The sequence below is a fragment of the Staurois parvus genome, unplaced genomic scaffold (genome assembly GCF_062004578.1).
Source record: "Staurois parvus isolate SC_StPar_1 unplaced genomic scaffold, SC_StPar_1.0 ptg000104l, whole genome shotgun sequence".
Taxonomy (NCBI): domain Eukaryota; kingdom Metazoa; phylum Chordata; class Amphibia; order Anura; family Ranidae; genus Staurois; species Staurois parvus.
In genome coordinates, this window is record NW_028317900.1 from 12062436 (window position 1) to 12086403 (window position 23968).

The following is a 23968-nucleotide window of genomic DNA, read 5'->3' on the forward strand; positions in this document are numbered from 1 at the left end:
TCCTTGCTACTAAATATTACACGGTCAACTGTTAGTGGTATTATAACAAAGTGGAAGCAACTGGGAACAACAGCAACTCAGCCACCAAGTGGTAGGCCATGTAAAATGACAGAGCGGGATCAGCGCTTACTGAAGAGCACAGTACACAGAAGTCGCCAACTGTCTGCAGAGTCAATAGCTAAGGACCTCCAAACTTTGTGTGGCCTTCAGATTAGCACAACAACAGTGCATAGAGAGCTTCATGGAATGGGTTTCCATGGCCGAGCAGCTGCATCCAAGCCCTACATCACCAAGTGCAATGCAAAGCGACCAATGCAGTGGTGTAAAGCACGCTGCCACTGGATTCTAGAGCAGTGGAGACGTGCTCTCTAGAGTGCCATATCCTGCTTCTCTATCTGGCAATACGATGGATGTGTCTGGGTTTGGCGGTTGCCAGGGGAACGGTACTTGCTCGACTGCATTGTGCCAAGTGTAACGTTTGGTGGACGGGGGATTATGGCGTGGGGTTGTTTTTCAGGGGTTGGGCTTGGCCCCTTAGTTCCAGTGAAGGGAACTCTTAAGGTGTCGGCATGCCAAGACATTTTCATGCTCCCAACTTTGTGGGAACAGTTTGGGGATGGCCCCTTCCTGTTCCAACATGACTGCACACCAGTGCACAAAGCAAGGTCCATAAAGACATGAATGAGTGAGTTTGTGCAGGCCAGTCAAGTTCCTCCACCCCAGACTCCTGACCTCAAACCAATAGAACGCCTTTGGAATGAATTAGCGTGCAGACTGTGAGCCAGGCCTTCTCGTCCGACATCAGTGCCGGACCTCACAAATGCACTTCCGGAAGAATGGTCAAACATTTCCATAGACACCCTCCTAAACCTTGTGGACAGCCTTCCCAGAAGAGTTGAAGCTGTTATAGCTGCAAAGGGCAGCCAACTCAATATTGAACCTTATGGACTAAGACTGGGATGCCATTAAAGTTCATGTGTGTGTAAAGCAGGCGTCCCAATACTTTTGGCAATATAGTGAATCACATACTGTACCTGCCTAGAGGCCAAAGTGACAAAAGGGATTCCCTTGCACCCAGTGCCGGGACAAGGTCATCTAGAGCCCAGGGCAAACATGCCGAATTGCGCCTCCCCCCCCTCAAGGTGTATGAGCAGTATGTGTCTCCCCCCCCCCAATAAAATTGAGCACTAATCTGCATGCCTATCCCCTAAGCATAAATTCCCCCTCTTGTCAGTGCAAATCCATTCAACTGCTGAAATCCCCCCTCCCAGCACAAATCTGTGCCCCTCCCTGGCCCTGCTTACACCTTTGGTCCAAACACCTCTCCAATGGAGAACAGGGGATGAGAGGGCACAGATCTCATTCAGTGGTTGAATGGGGCTGGTGCCAAGCAGGCAACATAAAGTATTCAAAATGCAGCAGGGCAGCCACTTGGGTTGGGATCCAGAAGCAAGTGGAGATCACAGAAGCAGCGGTCTGTCTACAGTGATTTCCAGCTTCCAGGGGTATCAATTATGGTATATACATAGTTGCATTCATCCAAGCTGGACCAATGTAATGATGTATTACATGCCAATACCTGGAATTATTGTTTAATACAAATCTCAAAGCAGTGCTATGGGACAGATGCTAATATGCCTTCTTATTTATTGAAGTAGATAATACAGCATACAAATGATTGAGTATCTATGTTTAACTGTACTTTACAATTAATATTTTTTTTCTCTTGATGGATTAATGCCCATTAATTGCGAGTGAAATTATAGAAAATATCATGCCATTTATCTACATATTGAACCATATATTATTTGTTCTTTCAAGCATGTTATAATATATTTGATGTTTAATTTCAGGCCTGTTGCCATAATATTGAAATATTAACAATGACTACTTCAAGTGGAACAAAACTTTCTATGGCCAAATGTTGACTTTTTTCGACAGAAGAGACTGTATATGTATCTTTTCCCATCTTTATGTTTCTCCCTGTCTCCTAGCATTTTTATGCATACTTGCACATTGTGGCAAATAAAATATTTACTGTGGTTTGGTGGTTTAAGGCCAATTGATTGTGTTACTGATAAACAAATAGTTTGGTTTTAGACCCAAATCTTATGATAGACTTTTGAAAATTATAGTGAAAGGAAATTCCAGGCATCAGCTTCTTTTCATGTGGCTTAATTAAAGTGCATGTATAGCTAAAATGATTTTCTTCATTGTTGAATAGAGTAGAGAAGGTTTAAAGTGTATTTCTTTATTTGCTAATTTGGTATTGTCGCAAACGCGCGCATCCGAGATGGACGCGGTTCAACCATTTTGGTTTCAGACTCCATCTTGCTAAGGGTATCCATTTCTCCCTCAACCTTCTCCTTCCCCCCCCCCCCCCTTCCTGAGAGGCACAGTGCCAGATGTGTGTGTAATGGTTATGGGTCAATGGCAGGCCAAGACATCCCTAGTTCAGTGCCGAGCGGTTTGTGGCAGTTGTAGCCTTTCTCACCTAAGCCAAGATAAAGGCAGCTTTTCCCAGAGAGTCAGAGTCTCTCTGTCCAAGAACTTGTGTAATTTCACACCTCGTAAGGAGATAAGGCAGCTCTCCCAGGAATTGAAAGAATTGTAACCTCATAAAACCTAGCTCAGCATAGGTGACAGGATCAGATAACTTCTGGTAAAATCAGTTTTTCCCCTATGTCTCATATCTTGGAATATGGAAGACTACATAAAAACCGAGCACCTCGTCAGATGGCCAATGAGCAGACAAACATTTTGATGGGCCACTCGTCCACCTCAGACCATCAGGGGAGCCAAAACATAGAACTTGTACACCATGTAACGTACAATTTTATAATTCTTATCTATATGATCCTCAGGCTTATCTGCATAATAAAATACCCACGGGTGGACTGTAGCTTGTGCAGATAGGAAATTATGGAACAGAATATGAATTACGAAAAGATACTGGCTCCAGTTTAGGGTCCCGCCTGGCGACCCCTCCCTGCACAGTGGATCGGTTTGTTACTTCAGAACCACCCCCTGCCGGGAAACTTTAAAACAGGCTGTCAGCCTAAGTAAGTGGAATTAAAGACATCTCCCATTTTTCCATTGTAACAGCGGGAGATCAAAGCACCATTCTGCTCTAAAAAACTTGCATCTGCTTACATCAAAGGCTTAAATGGCAAGTACCTTAACCCCTTAACTTCTCCCTGTTATCTCTTTGCTGTGCTGTGCTGTTTTCTATGTATGTATGTATATATATATATATATATATATATATAAAATCTTAGTTACATCTTCTCTGTAAATATTTGTATTGTATTGCACCTGTTTGACCCTTTTAGCAATAAATCTTCCTTTCTGAAAGTGTTGAACTGTTTCTATAGCCCTTAATTGCAATTTACGAATTCCTGCCTTTTGAAGAGATGCTACTGTTGGTTTAAACCTCTGTATAACCAGCCTGCGGACCGTTTTATACAGATGATTATTTCAATTATTATAGTATTATAACTGATGTCGCCAGTTTCCTCTTTCTCTGTACAAAAAGGAGGTGGTGGCAGTGTAAAAGGGGTTAATTGCGTAATTAACCTAACCCAGTAACAGCCGCTCAGGTCGCAGGTACATAGATTATACCATTAGCTGGAAAATATTTGTGTAGGGTGAGGCTGGGCGTGGTATTGTTCCGCACGTCACATCGCGGTTTGGATCGGCCAGTCCTTCGGTCACGAGTTTGGTGAGAAGGTCTGGGGTCTGACGCCACGATTGTGACATATTGGACGTCACGATCGTGAGATTGTCGCAATGTTGGTGGCGGCAATCTTGCGATCCGTGACAGGTATACCTACTTTATTGTGAAATAAGTAATCTCTGCTAGGTCAAAAAATATTATTATAGATAAACAGTTGTTGGGCAATTATGATACTAGTTAGAAGACAAACAGAAAACAGCAGCGCTAAAATATTACATCCCTTCAATATTATGACTGTGAATAAATATAAAAAAAACAACAAACACTTATCAATGTGTGTACAAGTGTTCACACATACACAGACATTATACCATGTGATTCCAGTTAAGGTTATAATATAAATAAAAAATAAATAAGTGTATTTATGTATTACAGGTACTTATATAGCGCTGTCAATTTATGCATCGCTTTACATATATATTGTATATTCTCATCAGTCCCTAACCCTCAAGGGGTGCAATCTAAGGTCCCTAACTCTCATTCATATATGCATATACTAGGGCCAATTTAAACAGGATCCAATTACCCTACCAATATGTCTTTGGTGTGTGGGAGGAAGCCGAAGTACCCAGTGGAACCTGTGCAAGTATGGGGAGAACATGCAAACTCCAGGAAGGTGGTACCATGGTTGGGATTCAAACCAACGACCCTAGTACTGCCAGGTGGAAGTGCTAACCATTTAGCCACTGTGCTGCCCAGTCCAACTGAGTATATCCAAAATGATCCAGTCCTTAAGTGTAAGTGACCAACCACATATATTGTATATTGTGATCCACCAAAAGAAATCCGCCACCCAGTGCAATAGTTAGATATGGTGGACCATTAGATTATAGATGGTCAAAGCATGCTTGATGTCAATGTCCAACAGTAACTCAACCAAGGATCCAGACGCTCACCCCAGCATCCATACGAAAGGCACAGTGGGAAAACCACTTGCCCTCCTGAGAATTTACCCCCCTTCCTGACCAGGCCATTTTTTGCATTACGGCTCTGCATTATTTTAACTGACAATTGCGCGGGCATGCAACGCTGCACCTAAATGAAATTTACGTCCTTTTTCCCCACAAATTGAGCTTTCTTTCAGTGGTATTTGATCGCCTGTGCGGTATTTAATTTTTTTACGCTATAAAAAAAATCCAACAATTTCGAGAAAAAAAAACCCAATATTTTTGACTTTTTGCTATTGAACATGACCAGTAAAATTTTTTTTTTAAAAATCTAATTTTTTCATAAATTTAGACCAAAATGTATTCTGTGACTTGAATTTGCTAAAAAAAGAATCCCAATACATGTAAATTAATTGGTTTATGTGAAAGTTATAGCATTTACAAATGGCGGTATAGATAATGGAATTTTTTTTTTCTACTAGTAATGGCGGCGATCAGCACCTTATAGCGGGACTGCATAACTGAAGTGGAAATTCTGACACTGGGAGAAACTGACTTGGTGTCACTGACATCCCCAATGACACCAATACAGTGATCAGTGCTAAAAGAAAGCACTGGCACTGGGCAGGAAGGGGTTAACATGAGGGGCAATCAAAGGGTTAACTGTGTGCAAGGGAGTGTTTTACTAGGGGACGGTGTGTTGGTGCTTCACTGTAAGCACACTGCTCTGGATAATTAAAATTGAAATATCCTCCTGTGCTCAACTATGAAATTACCTAATAAATAGCCAGGTGCTATCGCCTATTCCCTATACCTCAGGATGTGTAAATTATAACAAAAAATGCTGAAGCGCTATACAAATGCAACAAATCAGTGTATATACACACAAATATAGGTGAATAAATATACATTAATAAGCAATAATTAAAACGTGAGACTCCAATCTTTTAAATAATATAAAGTGACACGTGCTTAAAACAGCAACACACTGTGCAAAAACAAGTGCCTGGTCTGCCAATCAAAATATAAACACACCAGGTTAAATGAAATATATACCCAAAATAGATATATATATATATACATAAATAATATTAACGTGAGACTCCAATGCTTGAAATACAAAGTGACCCGTGCTTAAAAACAGCAACATACTGTGTAAAAAATGCCTTCTCTGCCAAACAATATGTACAGTATACACACCAGGTAATGAAATATATACCAAAAATTAGATATCCATTATTAATATATCAAGTGATAGGTGCAACAACACAAATGGGAAAAAAAAACAAAAACAACAATTTAATAAAATCGTTCAGTGTAAACATCGATAGTGACCAGTCCAACAAAAAGTGCTCTCAGTGACACTCTTTGTGACTTATCCTGAGGAAGCCACGTGTCCTATTGTGGTGTAACGCATAGAGAGCATGTGTGGTGACGCACTTCCGGTTTCAGCGGTGACGCATTCCGCTTTTGACGCCATCTTGGTACACCCGAGTCCCCTAGTACACCCATAGCACATGGGAAACTGCTGTACTAATAGGATTTTACTGTGAGTGTCCATTTATTTGGCGTTTTTTCATTAATAAAGCGGTATTACACTATGGAGGTCTTTCTCTTTACCCCTGTCATGCATGCCTGAGCCTATTGTGTGAAAGGGATATTTGATGCGCTGAGTTATAATCGGAGCCTGATTGGAGTCAGTGGAGTTGGTGGAGCCATAGTGTGGGAAGCCTTCTGATGTGAGGATTACCCAAGGTGTTGTGGCCCTTAAGGGTCGATGTTAGGAGGTGAGGAGGCACTTTAGCCACTGTGGGATAAGTCACAAAGAGTGTCACTGAGAGCACTTATAGTGTACACTGAAGATTGAAGCACTTTTTGTTGGACTGGTCACTATTGATGTTTACACTGAACGATTTTATTCAATTGTCGTTTATTTATTTATTTTCTATTTGTGCTGTTGCACCTATTACTTGATATATTAATAATGGATATCTAATTTTTAGTATATATTTCACTCTACCTGGTGTGTATACATATTGTTTAGCAGAGCAGGCATTTTTTACACAGTGTGTTGCTGTTTTTAAGCACGGGTCACTTTGTATTATTTCAAGGATTGGAGTCTCACGTTAATATTATTTATGTATATATATCTATTTTGGGTATATATTTAATTTAACCTGGTGTGTTTATATTTTGATTGGCAGACCAGGCACTTGTTTTTGCACAGTGTGTTGCTGTTTTAGGCACGTGTCACTCTATAATATTTAAAAGATTGGAGTCTCACATTTTAATTATTGCTTATTAATGTATATTTATTCACCTATATTTGTGTGCATATACACTGATTTGTTGCATTTGCATAGCGCTTCACCATTTTTTGTTATAATTTACACTGTGTGCCCCTAGCTGACAGGGAGGAGAAATGTTTGCAAACAAAAGTGATTGACAGCCGCGGCACGGGTAGGGCGTGCATGCAGCTCGAGTGCTCCCCCTATCCGGAAATACAAAATCACGTATATATATGTGATTTTGTGCACCCCTGTAATAGAATATCTGCTATACGGCAGTCAGGAAATGGCTAAAAAGGCTGCAGGGATGTGAGTAGCGCTGCTTAAGAGCTCCGGTGGCACTGCTACTTTCTATCTGATCCTGAGGACACAGCAAGCCCGCTAACCTCTCTGTTCTAGGGAATCCTGACTACTGCCACCCCGCTGCCACCTCTGATATGGTTAAAATTGGATACAGCTCCTCCAAACCCTCTGGGGATCACTCCCCACGGCCTTCCCCAGGCTTCTTCAAAGATGGCGGCGGACCGGTGGCTCCATGTGCTCTCCCCCAGCAGGAGAAGCACAAGAAGATGGTGGTGAGGGATCTAACTAAAAAGCCTTGAAGGCCAAACCTCCCAGTACCATCAGGGACCACTTTGTGGAGCAGATACCTCCCCCCCTCGATCCACGGAAGAAAAGTTTGAATATCCTCCTAGGTATTCAGGGGCTTTAGTGGGGGGAGGAAGGGGGAAGCCATTCTTTTACATGCAGCGCGGCTGTTGTTTCTCCTGATGGGACACCTGTCTCTCCCTCACAACAGCCAACAGAGGAGGAATTATCACTGAAACATGTTCTGGAGGCTACCCATACATGCCAAGACATTCTTACCACCCAGATTTATTCAGTGAAAGTGACCCTGTCTCAAACATGATATGCAAAAAATGAAAAGCCGGCTGTCTACAGCAGAACAACATATCAGCGATGCAGAAGATGCTGTGGACCCCTTGCAAGGTGATGTCCGTTCCCTACAACAGTCTGCCATGGATCACTCTGCTAAGTTGAACAATCCTGAAGAAAGACTACGCTGTAACAATTTGCGCTTTATTGCCTTCCCTGACAGGTCGGAGGGCATGGATTCTGAATGTTTTATGGAAACTTGGCTCAAATCTGCCCTACCTGCGGACACTTTTTCTGCACTCTTTACTATCGAAAAAGCCCATCGTGTACCACTGCACCCCCCCCCCCCCCCGCCTTCTGGAGTGCCAATATGACCTCTCCTCATCAAACTTCTGCATTTCAAGGATAAGGAACAGATCCTGAGAGCAGCGCGTACTGTTGTTGCTACGGGAAGGAACAATATCTCCATTTTCCCAGATTTTTCTGCTGCCATGCAGAAACAGCAGGCTGCTTACACCGCAGTTAAGAGGCTGCGTGACTAGAATCTGGCCCATAATATGCTTTATCCGGCCAAATTACGTGTAGTTCATGGTGGCAAAGCACAATTTTTTTACCTCCCCTGGGGATGCCTCTGTGTGGTTGGATGGCCTCCCTTGAACTTTTGCTTTTCATGGCTGGAGTCCATATAAATGATGGCTTGCTATGTCAAATATATCTAGTCGTATGTGCCATCATGTCTGTGTGCTCTGTCTAACATGGCTTTTGATTATAGTTTTTACATATTGACCTTTTGTGAGTATTGTAGTTTGATTTCCCTCTGTTCTTACCCAGGGATTGTTCGGGCCACGCCCCCTACAGGCTGTTCATGTTTGGGGAGAAAGCCTGCTATGTTGTTCTTTTTTGGACCGGGAGGGGGTGGCGGGGTTTCTTAGTTTTGGCATCCCCGGTATATTTAACTTCTTTCACCTACTCATTCTACTATTAGTGTGGGTTCTGGAGGTCGCAACTGCAGCTAGCAATTTGGGATATGATACTCCGGCCCAGTCTGTTGATAATTCCCTCTTTCTCTAACTCATGCAATTTACATTGGTGTCATGGAATGTAGGGGTCTTAACTCTAAAATCAAACGCTCACTGGTTTCTACCCACTTAAAGAAAACAGGAGCACAGATAATTTTCTCACAAGAGACCCATTTAGTAGGATCCACAGTGATGACCATTAAACACCCGTATATTTCCCATGCTTTTCACGCTACCTATTCCTCTTATTCCAGAGAAGTTTCTATTTAGATCACTAAAGCTCTACCTGTCCAGATTGAGGAGGTATTTGTTGACCCTCAGGCCTGCTATATTATATTAAATATTATATTAATCCTTTTTCATTGTGATATACATTATACTTTGGTTAATGTGTATTTACCCCCCTCCTTTTGATACTCAAAGGTTGTCTGCCTGTACTTCTAAAATACTTCGTTACAAAAGGTACTATTGTTATAGCAGGTGACTTTAATGCTGTTAAGAACCCTTCTGTGGATAGGTTGCGGGGTTCCCATACCTCTTCCTCAGCCCTTCGGGACTGGGCAGACAGTAATGGGTGGGTTGATGTGTGGCACTGGATGCATCCTGATCAGAGAGGTTACTCTTGTCACTTTGAGTCTTATGGAACCCTTTCAAGACTTGATAGGGTTTTTACTACTACTGCTTACCTCCAACAAGTTATACCAATCCATTACCTACCTAGAGCTATTTAGGATCATTCCCCATTGGAGCTTCAGTTCTGGATGGCTGTTACTCTAGGGCTGCGCACATGGAGGATGAGTCCTATTTCGGCTCTCAGACCTTATGGGCCTTTACAAGTGCCGTGATGATATGAGCAATTATTGGCAGAAGGCTGATCTGACAACATCCTTGGGCCTCCAATGGGATGCTTTTAAGGTTGTCATGAGGGGCTCTTCTATGATTGGGGTAGGGGTACTAAAGAAAGCCAACGCATCCACTCTGATGCAGCTATCCCAGAAAGTAACAGACATGGAAAATCAATATGTTGCCCATACCTCATCTCATACCTAACTTCAATGAAAGGAGGCTCAGAGAGCTTATAATACTGCCCTGATAGGACCCAGAAGAAATTGCTTTACCAAGCACAACATATCTTTGATTCAGGTGATAAAAATGGATGTCTTCCTACTCTTTCTGTGGAGGATAGGCTGTCTTTAGATAGTCCAGTTACCCCTGAAGAGTTAGATAAAACATTGGGCCTATTTGCTAAATATAAAACTCCAGGTATGGATGGCCTCCCTATTGAATGGTACTTGGCCTATAGGGAGTATCTTATACTTCAGTTAACTGCTCATTATACAGCCATTAGGAAGGATGGAATTCTACCCCCTCTAATGCATGAGGCTTTGATGGTGTTAATCCCTAAACCTCATAAACATTTGAACCTTTGTCAATCGTATCGGCTGATATCTTTAATTAATACAAAGACCTCAAAATTCTCTCCAAAATCCTGGCTTAATACTGTTATAGCCTCTCTTGTAAAGTCCAACCAAACAGGTTTATTTCTGGCTGCTCTACTTACACTAATCTCCATAGACTGTTTACAAATCTTCAGATGCCGACTGCCATGGATTCCCGTAGGGAACTGATATCTCTTGATACTCATAAGGCGTTTGACTCTATAGAATGGCCCTATCTATTCTTGGGTCTACAGAAATATATGTATCTTGTATAACCAACCAAGAGCTCTAATCAGGGTTAACGGTCTAATCTCTGAATCCTCTCCAATATGTTGGGGCACGAGGCAGGGGTGCCCACTCTCACCACTGCTACTTGCACTCGCTAAATAACCATTGGCGGAACTCCTCTGGACTTCCTCTCTGATTCGGGGAATTCCAATTGATACTCTTGAAGAACGGGTTTCACTTTATGCTGACAACATGGTATTGTATATCTTGGACCCTCAGACCACTGCACCGAATGTTCTTTCCCTAACTCAACAGTTTGGGGAATACTTGGGTTTTAAAGTGAACTGGTCTAAGTCCAATTTGTTCCTCATAGGCGAGATCCTCTCCTTTAGTTTGCCCCCTTGTTGCAGGGGGCAAACTAAAGGAGGGGATCTCTCCTATATATATATTTTTTTTACATTTTTGTTATTTATTAGGTATGCAATGTAAATTGGAACATATAACATACAGTGGGAGTTTCTTTTTGACTGCAAAAGTGCAGTACAGTTTAACACCCATGCAACTTTTTTTGCCGTTTGTATGCCACTTAAAAAATGTCCTTTCACTTCCTGTCCAGTTTTTTGAACGCTAAACGCTCCTAAACACTCCTAAATGCTATTAAAATGCTCCTAACAACTTTTTTTGAAGACTTTTTTTCTTCATCTACTGTAAAAACGCTAATAAAATGCTAACACTCCAAAACTCTTCTAAACGCATACTAAAATGCTACTACAAACGCACAAAAACGCTATTGAATTTATAGAAAATGCTAATGTGCATGGAGCCAAAAACTTTGACGTTCTATCAGCTTATAGCCATGTGCTAAATACAATTTTCCACAAGGAAGTTCTTGTGATGCGCAAGCAATTTTTTTTCCTGTGATTATATGCAAATCCAAACAGTTTTGCAATGCAACATCATATATTAGATCCTGATTTGTGTTTTTATCAGTTGGTGAACTCGACACATTTTTATATTTCTGAAACAAACTGAACATTAATATTTTACAAGATAATTATGTAATGACCAGGTACACAAGGCAGTAAAACTCTTTTTGCTTTTGCTCGTTGGACTCTGGAACTACATACAAACCCAAAGATGAAAGCAAATATAACTTTACCGATAAAAAAAGCATAACCAGGAAATAACACAGCATATGAGCAACATGAAGGTGCGGTTTATACAAAACATGGCATAAAGTGATTGCGCACCTTGCTTTTTGATTTTTTTTAAAATAACAAACATGCTATAAGTACCTGCGCTGTATAACGGTTTTGCACAGAGCAGCCTGATCCTCCTCTTCTCGGGTCCCCCGCCACCGTTCCTGGCTCCTCCTCTTTTTGGTGTGCCACCCTAGAAAGCCACTTCCCATAATGGCACACTTGCTTGCTCACTCCTGAGCTGTCTCTGTGTGTCAATGAGACACACAGAGCGCGGCTTTGCCCTTCCCCCTGCTCCCTCCTCACTGGCTGTGATTGACAGCAGAGCGAGCAAATATCTCCTGCAGTTGTGTCTGAGCCAGTGAGGAGGGAGGGAGCAGAGAGAGCCTCTGCTCATGCGCATAGTGCTGGTTCGAGATCAGGCTCAAGTAAACATAAGGGGAGCTGCATGTAGAAGGTTTTTACCTCCAGGCATAGCATGCATGAAGGTAAATATACATCTGCCTTTACAACCACTTTAAAGGCTTCCTCTCACACACTGTATTTGCAGGTCATCTCCATTAAAAGGGTAGCAAACAGTCTTAAAGTAGAACTTTACCCATAACAATGTGATAAAAAATAGTTCTTAGCTAAAAGTTCTTTAGCAAGGAACATACATTCCACATGAATAAATGTGCTACCAAAATTAGTGTGTGCTGCAAATTGCCTCCTGCATTGCTCCTGTTTCTTCTTGCTGGAGGCCGCCATTTTGCATAAGCCCAGAACCCCTGAACAGCAGCAAATGTTTAGGCTGTCAACAGATCGCCCTCTAGTGGCTCTGATTTTCAGCACAGTGCCAAAAATGGAAAGCAAAGGAACATGTGCATTAATGCTGTTATTAATATAGAGAATGATATCCGACAGGTTGAATTTTTCCATCCACAGCTTGATATAACTGGAGTAATAGCTACATCTATTAAGCTAACAGGACTAGCTATATTTTTATTCGCAAAGATCAAGAAATTGTATAATTAGTTTAGATTACTAGAGTTAACTGTATACTGTATTTGTTATTCCAGCAGCTGTGAAAATATGGAATAGACTCCCTCAAGAACTCGTTCTGGCTAGCTCAGTAGATTGTTTTAATAAAGAGCTGTATGTATTCTGATTTCATGAATATTCTAAGCCTTTTACATATAATTCAGTTTATCAATATTTTAAATACTGGTTAATTTTCAAATCCCAGCTTTGTGTGTTTGCATTATTATACTCTTCTAAACCACAGCTACTTTGGTGCAAAAAGTAACATGTAACTGCTGGGTTATTTTATTTTTTTATTGAAATATCAGTACATCTGTTTGATACTTTACATTTATAGACGGCATTGTGCTTTTCATGTTACATAATTATTCGGATTGAAAAGGACATAAGTCCCTCTAGACCCATCTACATGTTATCTACCTGGCACTGGCCTCGTGAAAAATAGCGGTCTGTACTATGTATCTGGACTTTGAAAGCAATTAGCCACAGTTTATTAGAAATCTTTTTTGGCTGAAAATCTTACATTTACAACATGCTGAGTTCTAAATTTCAATCTGTGTGATAACAAGTTTTTTTTTTTTTTTTTAATCGTAATTTTTCAATACAATAGCATATTTAGATTTGGTCAAATACAGTACATATGCAGTTTATCTCTGCTATACATGCATATTTACCCATATTTCATCTTTTTAAAGACCCTGTTTGTGCAGAAAAATACCCGTTGATCTGCCAGAAACGCACTCAGATCTTAACTTCCTATTGTGGGCTGACAACACACAGCATTTTTGTCCACCAAGATGTCCACCTAAGGAAATATGTAAGTGGGATTTTGTATATGCCGTTGGGAGTAAAAAATACATAATGCAAATAAAAATAAGCAAACATTTTATTACAGACAATATTCACAATTTAAAATCGATCTCAGAAATTAACCAAAAAAAGTGGTATAGCACAATCTCACTCCAACAATACACAAACTGTTTGTGATGCTACGAAATCCCAAGTGCTACAGATCTATTCTGATGAATATTGTTTTAAATGATCAAATATGAAAAAATGAATAAATAAACATAAATTCAATAGACACAAGTGGCAGACCAAGCTCCAGCACTGAACCCTGTCCTGCATCCTTCCCAGCTGCCAGTAGAGTTACCCAGTGCACCATGAAGGAAATGTAATATCCCTGACCATGCCTGCTGGACCACATGTCAGCAGTAATGTGGATCTTGCTGCTGACTGCCCTGTCCAATGAGGCCAAAACATTGCCTTACGTTTTTTTCGGAACCTGCCACTGTGGTACAACACATGCCACAAATTCATGTGGAGCATGTGGATGGGTGGGTATTTATTTTTATGGTTCAGATACTCGGGTAGTGAAATTTGCCTGGTGAAATCAACAGGTGTACTGCTAAAAGATTGGGTGCAAGGACCTGTGGCACCCATTGCTTTACCCTCATCCCTCCCAGTGGAGGCAGTTGAGAAGAATTGAGGTATAGTAGGGGTAGAGATCCCAGATGAGGAACAAGGAGAAGTCTGCACTCTTTTATGATGTGGGTCTTTCAGGTGCTGGTGCCATCGGGCTGCATGGCAGGTCGTCATATGTCTTGGCAAGCATGTGGTGCCCAAGCGGCTGGTGTTTTGGCCATACTTGATCCGCTTCAGACAGAGACTGCAAACAGCAGCACTGTGGTATACTTCACATGTGTTGAAAAAAGCCCACACCAATTAAATTTTGGAAGTCAGCGGGGAGTCAGCAGTGCCCTGCACCTGTGGAGCTGTTGGGTGATACAATAGGGTGGCTGCCCTTACACCTGCCCCTGGAGGGCATCCTGCCTAGTTGGAGTTGTGCCTATTCCTCATTTTCCTCCTCTGCTCAGGCACCCAAGTACAGTCAGTGACCTCATCTTCCCCTCCCTCCGCATCACTGGAGCCAACTTTGTAGTATGCTGTGGCTGGGGGAACATGACGGCCAATTTCTTGCCCGTCACTGGCACCCCCTCTCTCTAGGCTCATATCATTCCCTTCCTCAACCTGTGAACCAACATATGAGCACTGAAATTGCTGCGCATCGTCCAGCATCATGGGACTGACACTATGTTCAAATAATTCAGCTGATGAGCTGACGTGTAATACCATCGGTATAAATTTTATAAGCATTCTTCAGGCTGGTGACATTCCTAGAGCTTTTAGAAAGTGCCAAGGTTATGATCTGCCAATCCTCTGGGGCCAACACCACCCCTAAGTGATCTTTATAATCCTATGTGGAGACCAGGGGCGGACTGACGACTCATGGGGCCCCTGAGCAATAGTGGATCATGGGGCCCCTGTGTCCTTGCCCAAACTCAAAAAAAGCCTATGAAAAAGGTACCAGGGACATCTCATGGGGCCCCCTACTGACCCCGGGCCCTCGGGCAGTGCCCGAGTTTCCAAATGGTCAGTCCACCCCTGGTGGAGACTGTTTATTCTCCACCTGTTTACGGAAGCCTGCATGCTTCTACCTGATAGGGTTACAGGATCCTCAGCAGATGTAGGTCATGTTATTGTTTTTATTCTTTTATTAAATATTTTTGAGATAACAGCTATATCTGAATCACTTACTATGGCTCTCCTCCCTCTTTCTTCTCTTTTCTAGTGAACACGCCGAGTTGCCCCATGGGTCTATAACCAGACCTTTGCAGCCGAACCCTGAAGACCTACATGGACCATCATACTCCAAATCTCGCAGATTCCAGGTACAGCTGTCAATACAAATGACCAACTGTATGTGGCTGAACATGTATAAATGCCAATCACTTCTGAAGCTCAGGTGCATATGTTGTATTTTCCCAAACGCTGCACTTTTGTCACATAAAGTCTTATAGGTATATATAACATAGCGCCAAACCACTGGGGGGGATGTTGGGGGCAGGAGGGGATGCAGGATAAATACAATAAACATGACTTTCATATTTGTTCTACAGGTCATCATGTGTCAATATGTGACTGAAAATTTCCCGAGGAGGAAATATTTTATCAATTAATATTGCACAACAGTTTATAATAGTAAGTATAAAACCACTAACATTAATTTTTGGTCAGTAAACCTAAATACGTAATGAATAGCATATCAATAAAAATTTATTTGTAGTGAGATAAGGATGTTGGAACGATATAAACTTCCTGGATGTTCCTGGAAATAATTTTTATAAGCATCAGCAATATCTCACTAATAAAACGTTATCACTTTTTATTATATAAGGAGTCCAGTTTTAGGTGGTTTACACAAAGAAAATTTTCTAGAGCCATTGACATCTATACCATTCACCGTGCAAGGTAAGATTATATTTAATGAAGTTGATTTACAATGTAGAATGTTCAGTTACCAAAATGAATAAGGTAAGACTATGCTCACTTCATTTATCTAATTCAACTCTAATGTTTCCTTTGTATTATTAATACATACATCCAACTACAACCTTGAAGGTAAGTGGGACATCGTTAGAACTTCTGTCAGGTTTTTGATTAAAGCTGGCTATAGATGGATTGAAATTCCTTGGGTTCAGCAGGGACTAGCCAAATTTCATTCCATCTATGGCTGCTCCCTTTTGAGAGCAGTTGATCTAAGGACTGACCAGGGGCGGACTGACAATTCATGGGGCCTCCGGGCAATAGAGGATCATGGGGCCCCTGTGTCCTTGCCCAAACTCAAAAAAGCCTATGAAAAAGGTACCAGGGGCATCTCATGGGGCCCCCTACTGACCCCGGGCCCCTTGGGCAGTGCCCGAGTTTCCAAATGGTCAGTCCGCCCCTGGGACTGACTGATCTTGAACGGGCTTGTTGGGACATTTTGCTTTGATTAGCTCTGTAGCCAACTTTTATGTTGTGGCATCCTTATGTTACACACTTGTGGCTACAAGAAAGCCCCCAAGACCTCCACTGGGGAAGGTGTAGAAGTTCTATTCCTATTTTTTGCTGCTATGAATAACCATCCAATAGCATATCCCAATCTAGCTATAGTATTGTGATTTAATATGGTTACAGAATGTCACCTTTACATTTGCAGGCATATAGGTTTCACAGTATAAAAAATCACCAAAGCCGTACATGTTTCAAGCATGTATAAAGACTTAATGCTTTCATGGGGAGCCAATCTGTACGACAGAGGATGTGCCCTGGTAAGGTGTCCAAAGGACTGCTTTACCACATCTCAAAGAATGGATCAATTAGCCAGCAAATCATCCATGATGATCAGTCCCTTGCAGTAAAGTGATAAAAAGTTGGTCAACTTCTGTCAGCTTTTTGATTAAAGCTGGCCATAGATGGATTGAAATTCATTGGGTTCAGCAGGGACTAGCTAAATTTCGTTTCATCTATGGCTTCTCCCTTTTGGGAGTAGTTGATCTAAGGTCTGACTGCTCTTGAACGGGCTTGTTGGAAAATGTTGCTTTGATCAGCTCTGTAGCCAACATTTATGTTCTGGCATCCTTATTTTACACACTTGTGGCTACAAGAAACTCCCCAAGACCTCCACAAGGGTAGGTGTAGAAGTTATATTCCTATTTCTTGCTGCTATGAATAACAATCCAATGGCATATCCCAATCTAGCTATAGCCTTGTGATTTAATATGGTTACAGAATGTCACCTTTATATTTGCAGTATAAAAAAATCACTAATGCCGTACGTGTTTCAAGCATGTATAAAGACTCAATGCTTTCATGGGGAGCCAATCTGCAGGACAGAGGATGTGCCCTGGTAAGGTGTCCAAAGGACTGCTTTACCACATCTCAAAGAATGGATCAATTATCCAGCAAATCATCCATGATGATCATTCCCTTGCAGTGAATTGATAAAAAGTTGATCAAAGCCAATTTAAACATAAATCAATCTATTTATTACCAGATGGATTTTTTGTGTTTTTAAAATTTGAGAACTAGAAATAGGAGCATAATAATGAACACTTGCAAGGACGTTCAAGCTTCCTTAAGACAGCTCTTTTGGAACTCTTGCAAATAAGCGGCTAAACCTGCTGGCATATTTCTTCCATCCAAGAAGGCCAGATGCAGTGTACGTGTAAAAGAGCAAAGGGCATCACCTACAGGATTTTTGGGCTCTATGCCTGGAGATGTTACACTGATGTTACATGCTGAATGCGTTTATGTGCATATTGTGCATAAAGTGTGGTGTCAAATGCACCATACAGCCTTCCATTGGCATAAATAGTTGTGTGTAGTTACACTCATACATGTAGCAGTGTTATCATAAACATAAGTACAGCGTAAAGGCATATGGAAAACAATAGAAAGTGTTCTATTTTTTGCATACGTCCATATGCTGTATCATGTACAAGAGCCCTAAATCTGAATGCAGGCCCTCAACTTCACTAAATCCTCAGTATGATTTATTGAACCAAGAAGACGAGTGAAATGTTCACTTTAAACATCTGATCATGTGGCAAGAAACTAAAGAAAAAGAACTTCTGCTACATATGATTGGATGGCTGTTAGTTCTAGTTCATATCAGATTTAATTTGTGTTTAACCACTTCAATACCGGACACTTTCACCCAGGGTCGGACTGACAACTCATGGGGCCCCCGGGCAATAGGGGATCATGGGGCCCCTGTGTCCTTGCCCAAACTCAAAAAAACCTATGAAAAAGGTACCAGGGGCATCTCATGGGGCCCCCTACTGACCCCGGGCCCTCGGGCAGTGCCCGAGTTTCCAAATGGTCAGTCCGCCCCTGCCAGTTTCACCCCTATCCTGCCCAAGCCAATTTTCAGCGTTCAGCACTCACACTTTGAATGCCATTTACTCAGTCATGCAACACTGTACCCAAATGAAATGCTTTTCAACTTTTTGAGACAGGTAGAGTTTATAGAGATATTTAATCACCTCTGGGTTTCTAATTTTTTTGGTATATAAATGAAAAAATACCAAAAATGTTGAAGAAAAAATATGTTTCCTCGTGTCTGTTATAAAATGTTGCAAATAAATAATCTTTCTTTAATAAAATTAGGCCATAATGTGTTCTGATACATTTCTTTGGTTATAAAAAAGAACTCAAAACAGTGTATATTATTGAATCTGTGTGAAAGTTCTAGTGTCTACAAACTATGGTATATACATTTAAAAAATTAATCATTCATGATGTACTGACTGCCTATCTCATTTCTTGAGGCCCTAAAATGCCAGGACAGTACAAATACCCCCTAAATGACCCCTTTTTGAAAAGTAGACAGTCTGAGGTATTTAGTAAGAGGCATGGTGAGTTGTTTGAAGTTGTACATTTTTGTCACAATTTTTAGGAAAATTAAGAAATTAAATAATTTTTTTAAACTTTTTTTTTCCACATAATGTCACTAGAACAGTACAGTGTCATCATATTTCTGGTGTTGTGGTGATTAGGGATACTGACTGGTGACAGTATGTAAAAAAAATAATGCTAATCATTTTTTTCAATTCAATTGTTTCAATTTTTCTTTTTTTACAATTTATTTTACATACTGTGACCCGTGCAGTGTTACTATAGTGACACTGTACTACTCTGGAGAGGTGATCAGGATTTTGTTTCACTATGATTGCTTATAACAGTTATGTTCACTATTTATAAGCAATCATTTTCCTGAATGGTATCTATTCATTGCCACTGTGTACTGTTTTGATAGCTGTGATTGGCCACAACTATTACATGATACAGATGTGCTGTGAATGGCCCTGTCTGTATTATGTGATCACTGTGAATAATCAAAGAGATAATCACAATAGTACACAATGAATGGCAATGAATGAAAGCCATTCATTGTGTACAACTGTCATATGATCGATATGGCTGGTCATAGTGATCACATGGTACCGGGACCAGTCTGGTAAAACGATATATCATCAGCTGGGTTCAGTGGACACAACGGGTGACAGAGTGAGCTGCAGAATGGCTGCTAGGGCACGCAAGGTACGCAACTAGGAGGATGTCATATGATGCCCTCCCCAGTTAAGAAAGCTCCTGCTCAGACGTTTTTTTACTAAAGGCTAGCCAGGAGATAGTTAATATTCAGAGATTATAGATTTTTAAAGTGACACTGTTGTGAAAATGACACTGACTAAAACAGATCATTCTTCAAAGTCTTCCTTGAAGTCTGTTGACAAGCCAAGACTTTTGGGAGTGTCAGTCTCCACTGTCCAACAAAGTTTAATTCAGTCCAGAAACCCCTTTTGATAAACTATTGCTGGTAATGGTGATAGACTTAGAAATAGCAATGCATAGCAGAAATGCTGAAGAATCTTGTTTTTATTTGTTATATATTTGTTGGTTTCCTTCCACAGATGAAGGTACACTTGCTATGTATCTTTATAACCATCAACTGGGCACTAATATTTGCTGATTCGCTAGCTGTTCCACTAAATGATGAAAAGCCAGCTGAAAAATCCGAGAAGGAAACACCAGGTAACTAGTGCAATATCTTTCTGCATGATGTACACATGAGGCTAGACAAAAGAAACATAGAACAGGTGACAAAAAAGAAGAGAATTCATATGACCTTTAGGCTAATAATATTTATCAGAATGGTGTCAAAAACTAGATCATTTATTCAGTGTCTGTACAATATGTTTTAAATGTAACATATTTGAGCAAACTTTATATCTGAAAGAACATCTGATCATTCAACTGGACATCATGTACAAAATGCTCATACAAAAGGCCTACCCTGGCACAATTTTAAGAAGATTGGCCACAATCAGAGCTGCTGTTGGAAACCACAGGGCCCCATACAGCCAACCTGACATGCCCTCCCGAAATAAATAAAAGTTTACTATGGTTCAGTTATGAATAAACACAGTGAATGATCGGTACCGATCACTCATTGTATTCTTTTAGGAATGGAGGGGTGTGCTTGCAGCTGCCAGTGGCATAGAGAGGAGGGAAGCCAGCAGAATTGTGGGGGTGGGGGCACACAGGGGGACCTGGACAGCAGGGGGAATGTATGGTGCACAGGGAGGGAGATGAGTGCGGCGCGGGGGGGGGGGACAATTACTGGAACTGATCCCCTGTATAGCTCTCTTTGCAGCAGCTGAAAGTCAGCATGAGGGAGAGGAGAAGAAGTCAGCTTCCAGCTGCTGCAGAAGGAACCGTACAGGGGATCGGTTCCAGTAACTGCGCCCCCCCTGCAGATCACTCTGCCTGCCCACAACTGATTCACCCAGCTGGCTGCCTGGGCCCCCCTGCTTTTCTGGGCCCCGTACAGGTGGACTGGTGGTACTCCCTTATCCACGGCCCTGGTCACAATATTGGTCCTTGTTGTAACATATACCACTGATCAATTATAGTAACAAAAATGGGTCATATGGAATCATTACATGAACTAACGGCAAAAGTTTTTTTGGTAGGTACCCCAATACTCCCTATGGAACCTTTTTGCCTGTACAATCTGCTTTAGATCTAACAAAAACACATATGTAATGCAAGGGCCTACTTGTCTGGATCTAAATGGAATGAACCTGTATTAATAGGTCTTCATTTTATATAGTTTTGGTAACTCTAAGTAAATTGTGAAAAGATTGCACAGACGTGTATAGTAAACGTAAGACACAGGAAAATTTTGGAAGGAAAAGACCTTGGGGGTTATTTACTAAATACAAATTTGCAGGGTACAAACTCTGGTGTAGCTCTGCATAGAAACCAATCAGCTTCCATGCTTTATGGGCAAAACTTAAAGGATAAGTTCATCTTTCCTAGTATGTTACATGTTACACCTATATTCAGGGTGTAACATGTAACATGTTATGAATTGACCGCCTCCTGCTCCTCCCCGCTCCACATTGTGACAGTTAACGGGGGATCTTCTCCCTGCTAGCTGTCACAATTTATAAAAAAAAAACATGTCCTCCCAGTCGTGTCATTCATTCACGGTGTTCTGTGAATGAATTAACCACAAGACCAACAGTCTTTGCAGCTGTCAGCTTGTAGTTCTCAATGAACTACCACAGTGCTGTGGAGCACTGTGGTAGTTCATAAAATCTTCCTGTCAGTATATCTGCTTGCCTGTACATCCCGTATGGGCAAACAGATATACTGACAGGTCTGCAGGAGACCTGCATGGCATCAGCGATCTACTGTTCACTGGGGCAATGCTTCAGAGGCTCCAGAAACAAAAAATAATAATTGCACATTTTTTTTACCTACAAAGAAATGTGCATTTATAATTTTTGTAAAAAGGTGAACTTATCCTTTAATTGAACAAGCTGAAGTTAGAATCTGATTGGCTACCATGCACAGCCGCACCAGATTCTGAGTGCTCCAGTTTTCGTAAATCTCCCCCCTTGTGTGTGTGTTTTCTTTGCAGCAAACAGATAAAATAGCAGCTGCTTGATCAATTTAACAGCAATTATTTATGAGATTATTAGAGTTAAATTAAATTTCACTTTTTCCACATTTCCAGCTCTACCAAACGACAAAGGCAGTGCACCTGCTGCTGAGGAGCAACACAATGTAGACCTTTCGAAAACCCCAAAAGCTAAAAAGGAAGCAGCGGAGATGGAGGAGAAAGAGGAACCAGCTTTGTATAATGTCCGTCAGGCTCCATTTAACGGCCATGAGAATCTTAAATGGATGGACTGGACTGGCTTTGTTCCTAGTGGTGCAATTTCCACATACAATCAGTTTGCAGGGCGCACCGATTATATTTGTTCTGTCTCAAATTGTGCTACAGGGTTCTACAGCCCCAACAAAGGTTCTTATTGTTACTATTCTAATGCTGGTCAAGAATTTCGTACACCCACCTTTAAAATTCTTGTAAATGACCAGAATTTTGAGATTTTAGAGTGGCAAAGGCATAGTCAAGGCGCAGTCCCTTCTAATCCTGTTCAGAGGTGCCAAGAAATTTATGTTGGGAAAAATGAATATGGGTTAGGTAAAGTTATACCATCTAGGGGTGTTCTTTCTGTACCTTACAATGGGTATGAATACCTTTATGATACATATGAGGTCCTTCGCTTGTACCCAGACTACCACTCACAAACAGTAACCAGTTTGTCATACGATATTAACAGGATATACTATGAAGAGGATAATAATATTAACTTAGCCTCTCAACTGGTGGTGAACAGAGGCTGCCGTACATTGTCCACAACTGTTAGTCTGACTGAAAGCACACAGATTACTAAGTACTGGGACATCGGACGTGCAACTAATAGAGGTGTAACCACATCTTTCTCCGGTAATATGCCTATATTCTCAGGAAATTCAATCACCTACTCTAATGTGCCAAATTTTGAATGGCAAGAAGGATTTCCATACATACAATCTAGGACACACTCGTATAGTCTGCAGATAACTGTGAAGCCAAATCATGAGTGTGAGGTTGTGTTGCAGGGAAGAAACTTACATTTGAGAATGCCAATGACAGGTACTCTGTCCCGAAGCTATAACAATGGCCAAAGACGCACAACCAACTTCCAAGGCACATTTTATAACATACAGACAGATGATGTGGTTATTTATTCAAAGCCATGCAAACGCATCATCAATGTCCCACCATGTCCTTAAGACGGTAAGAAAGAAACCCCTACCTATGAGACTATTATTTTAAATTTGCCTTTATTGTGATTGCAAATGTAAAACCAAAATGTAATCATGACTCATTTGATACTGTCAGTCTAAATTTAATGTGTGTTGATTTTTGCTGCACATATCTCTAGTCTTCAAATTAAACATGTCTTCTTGCAGTGGAAAACTTGCATTGATTTTTTTCACATTCAGAATTTAAAGTGGTATTAAACTCAAAACCAAAAAAGTAATATATTGCAGCTCATCAATCATTAGATGTGGTGGCTGCATTAGCTTTCTTTTTTATGCCTTTTCCTGTTTTCGACTGATGATCTGGCCAGTTACACATCTCCTGTATTAGAATGTTTATACTCTGGAGCACCAGAGACACCTTTTGGCAGCAGCATTGCCTATTGGGGAGAAGGAAGTGTTAAATGCACTAGCAGATTTAGATACACTAAACAAACTGAAGCCAAACTCCAGCTAACACTTTATATGCAGTTATAACAACAGCTTTGTTCTTTTTGGGATAAAGGTTTTACATAACAAAATAAAAGCTGATCATTATAAGCACATCTGCAGGATGACTGGGTGAAAACGAAGGAATGAAAGTCTAAAAAAGAAAACAAATGCAGCCATCACATCTAAGAAATGGTAAGCTGCAATATAACAATTCTATGCCTTTGGGTTCAACATTGCAGCAATACTGACTATTATAGGTTTACATTGGCTCCTAGCTGGACATTTTTCCATCTTCA

General features: G+C 41.0%; 1 protein-coding gene across 1 annotated transcript in view; it reads left to right on the top strand.

The window, feature by feature from the left end:
- The window catches only part of DCAF5 (DDB1 and CUL4 associated factor 5), an 86166-nt gene extending 62787 nt beyond the window's left edge, over window positions 1-23379 (top strand). The window contains exons 2-4 of the mRNA XM_089671341.1: window positions 13403-13509; window positions 19991-20111; window positions 22105-23379. Coding sequence (XP_089527467.1) covers window positions 13403-13509; window positions 19991-20111; window positions 22105-23210 — 1334 coding nt within the window. The 3' untranslated portion in view covers window positions 23211-23379. The remainder of the gene's footprint in view (window positions 1-13402; window positions 13510-19990; window positions 20112-22104) is intronic.
- Window positions 23380-23968: the final 589 nt, after the last annotated feature.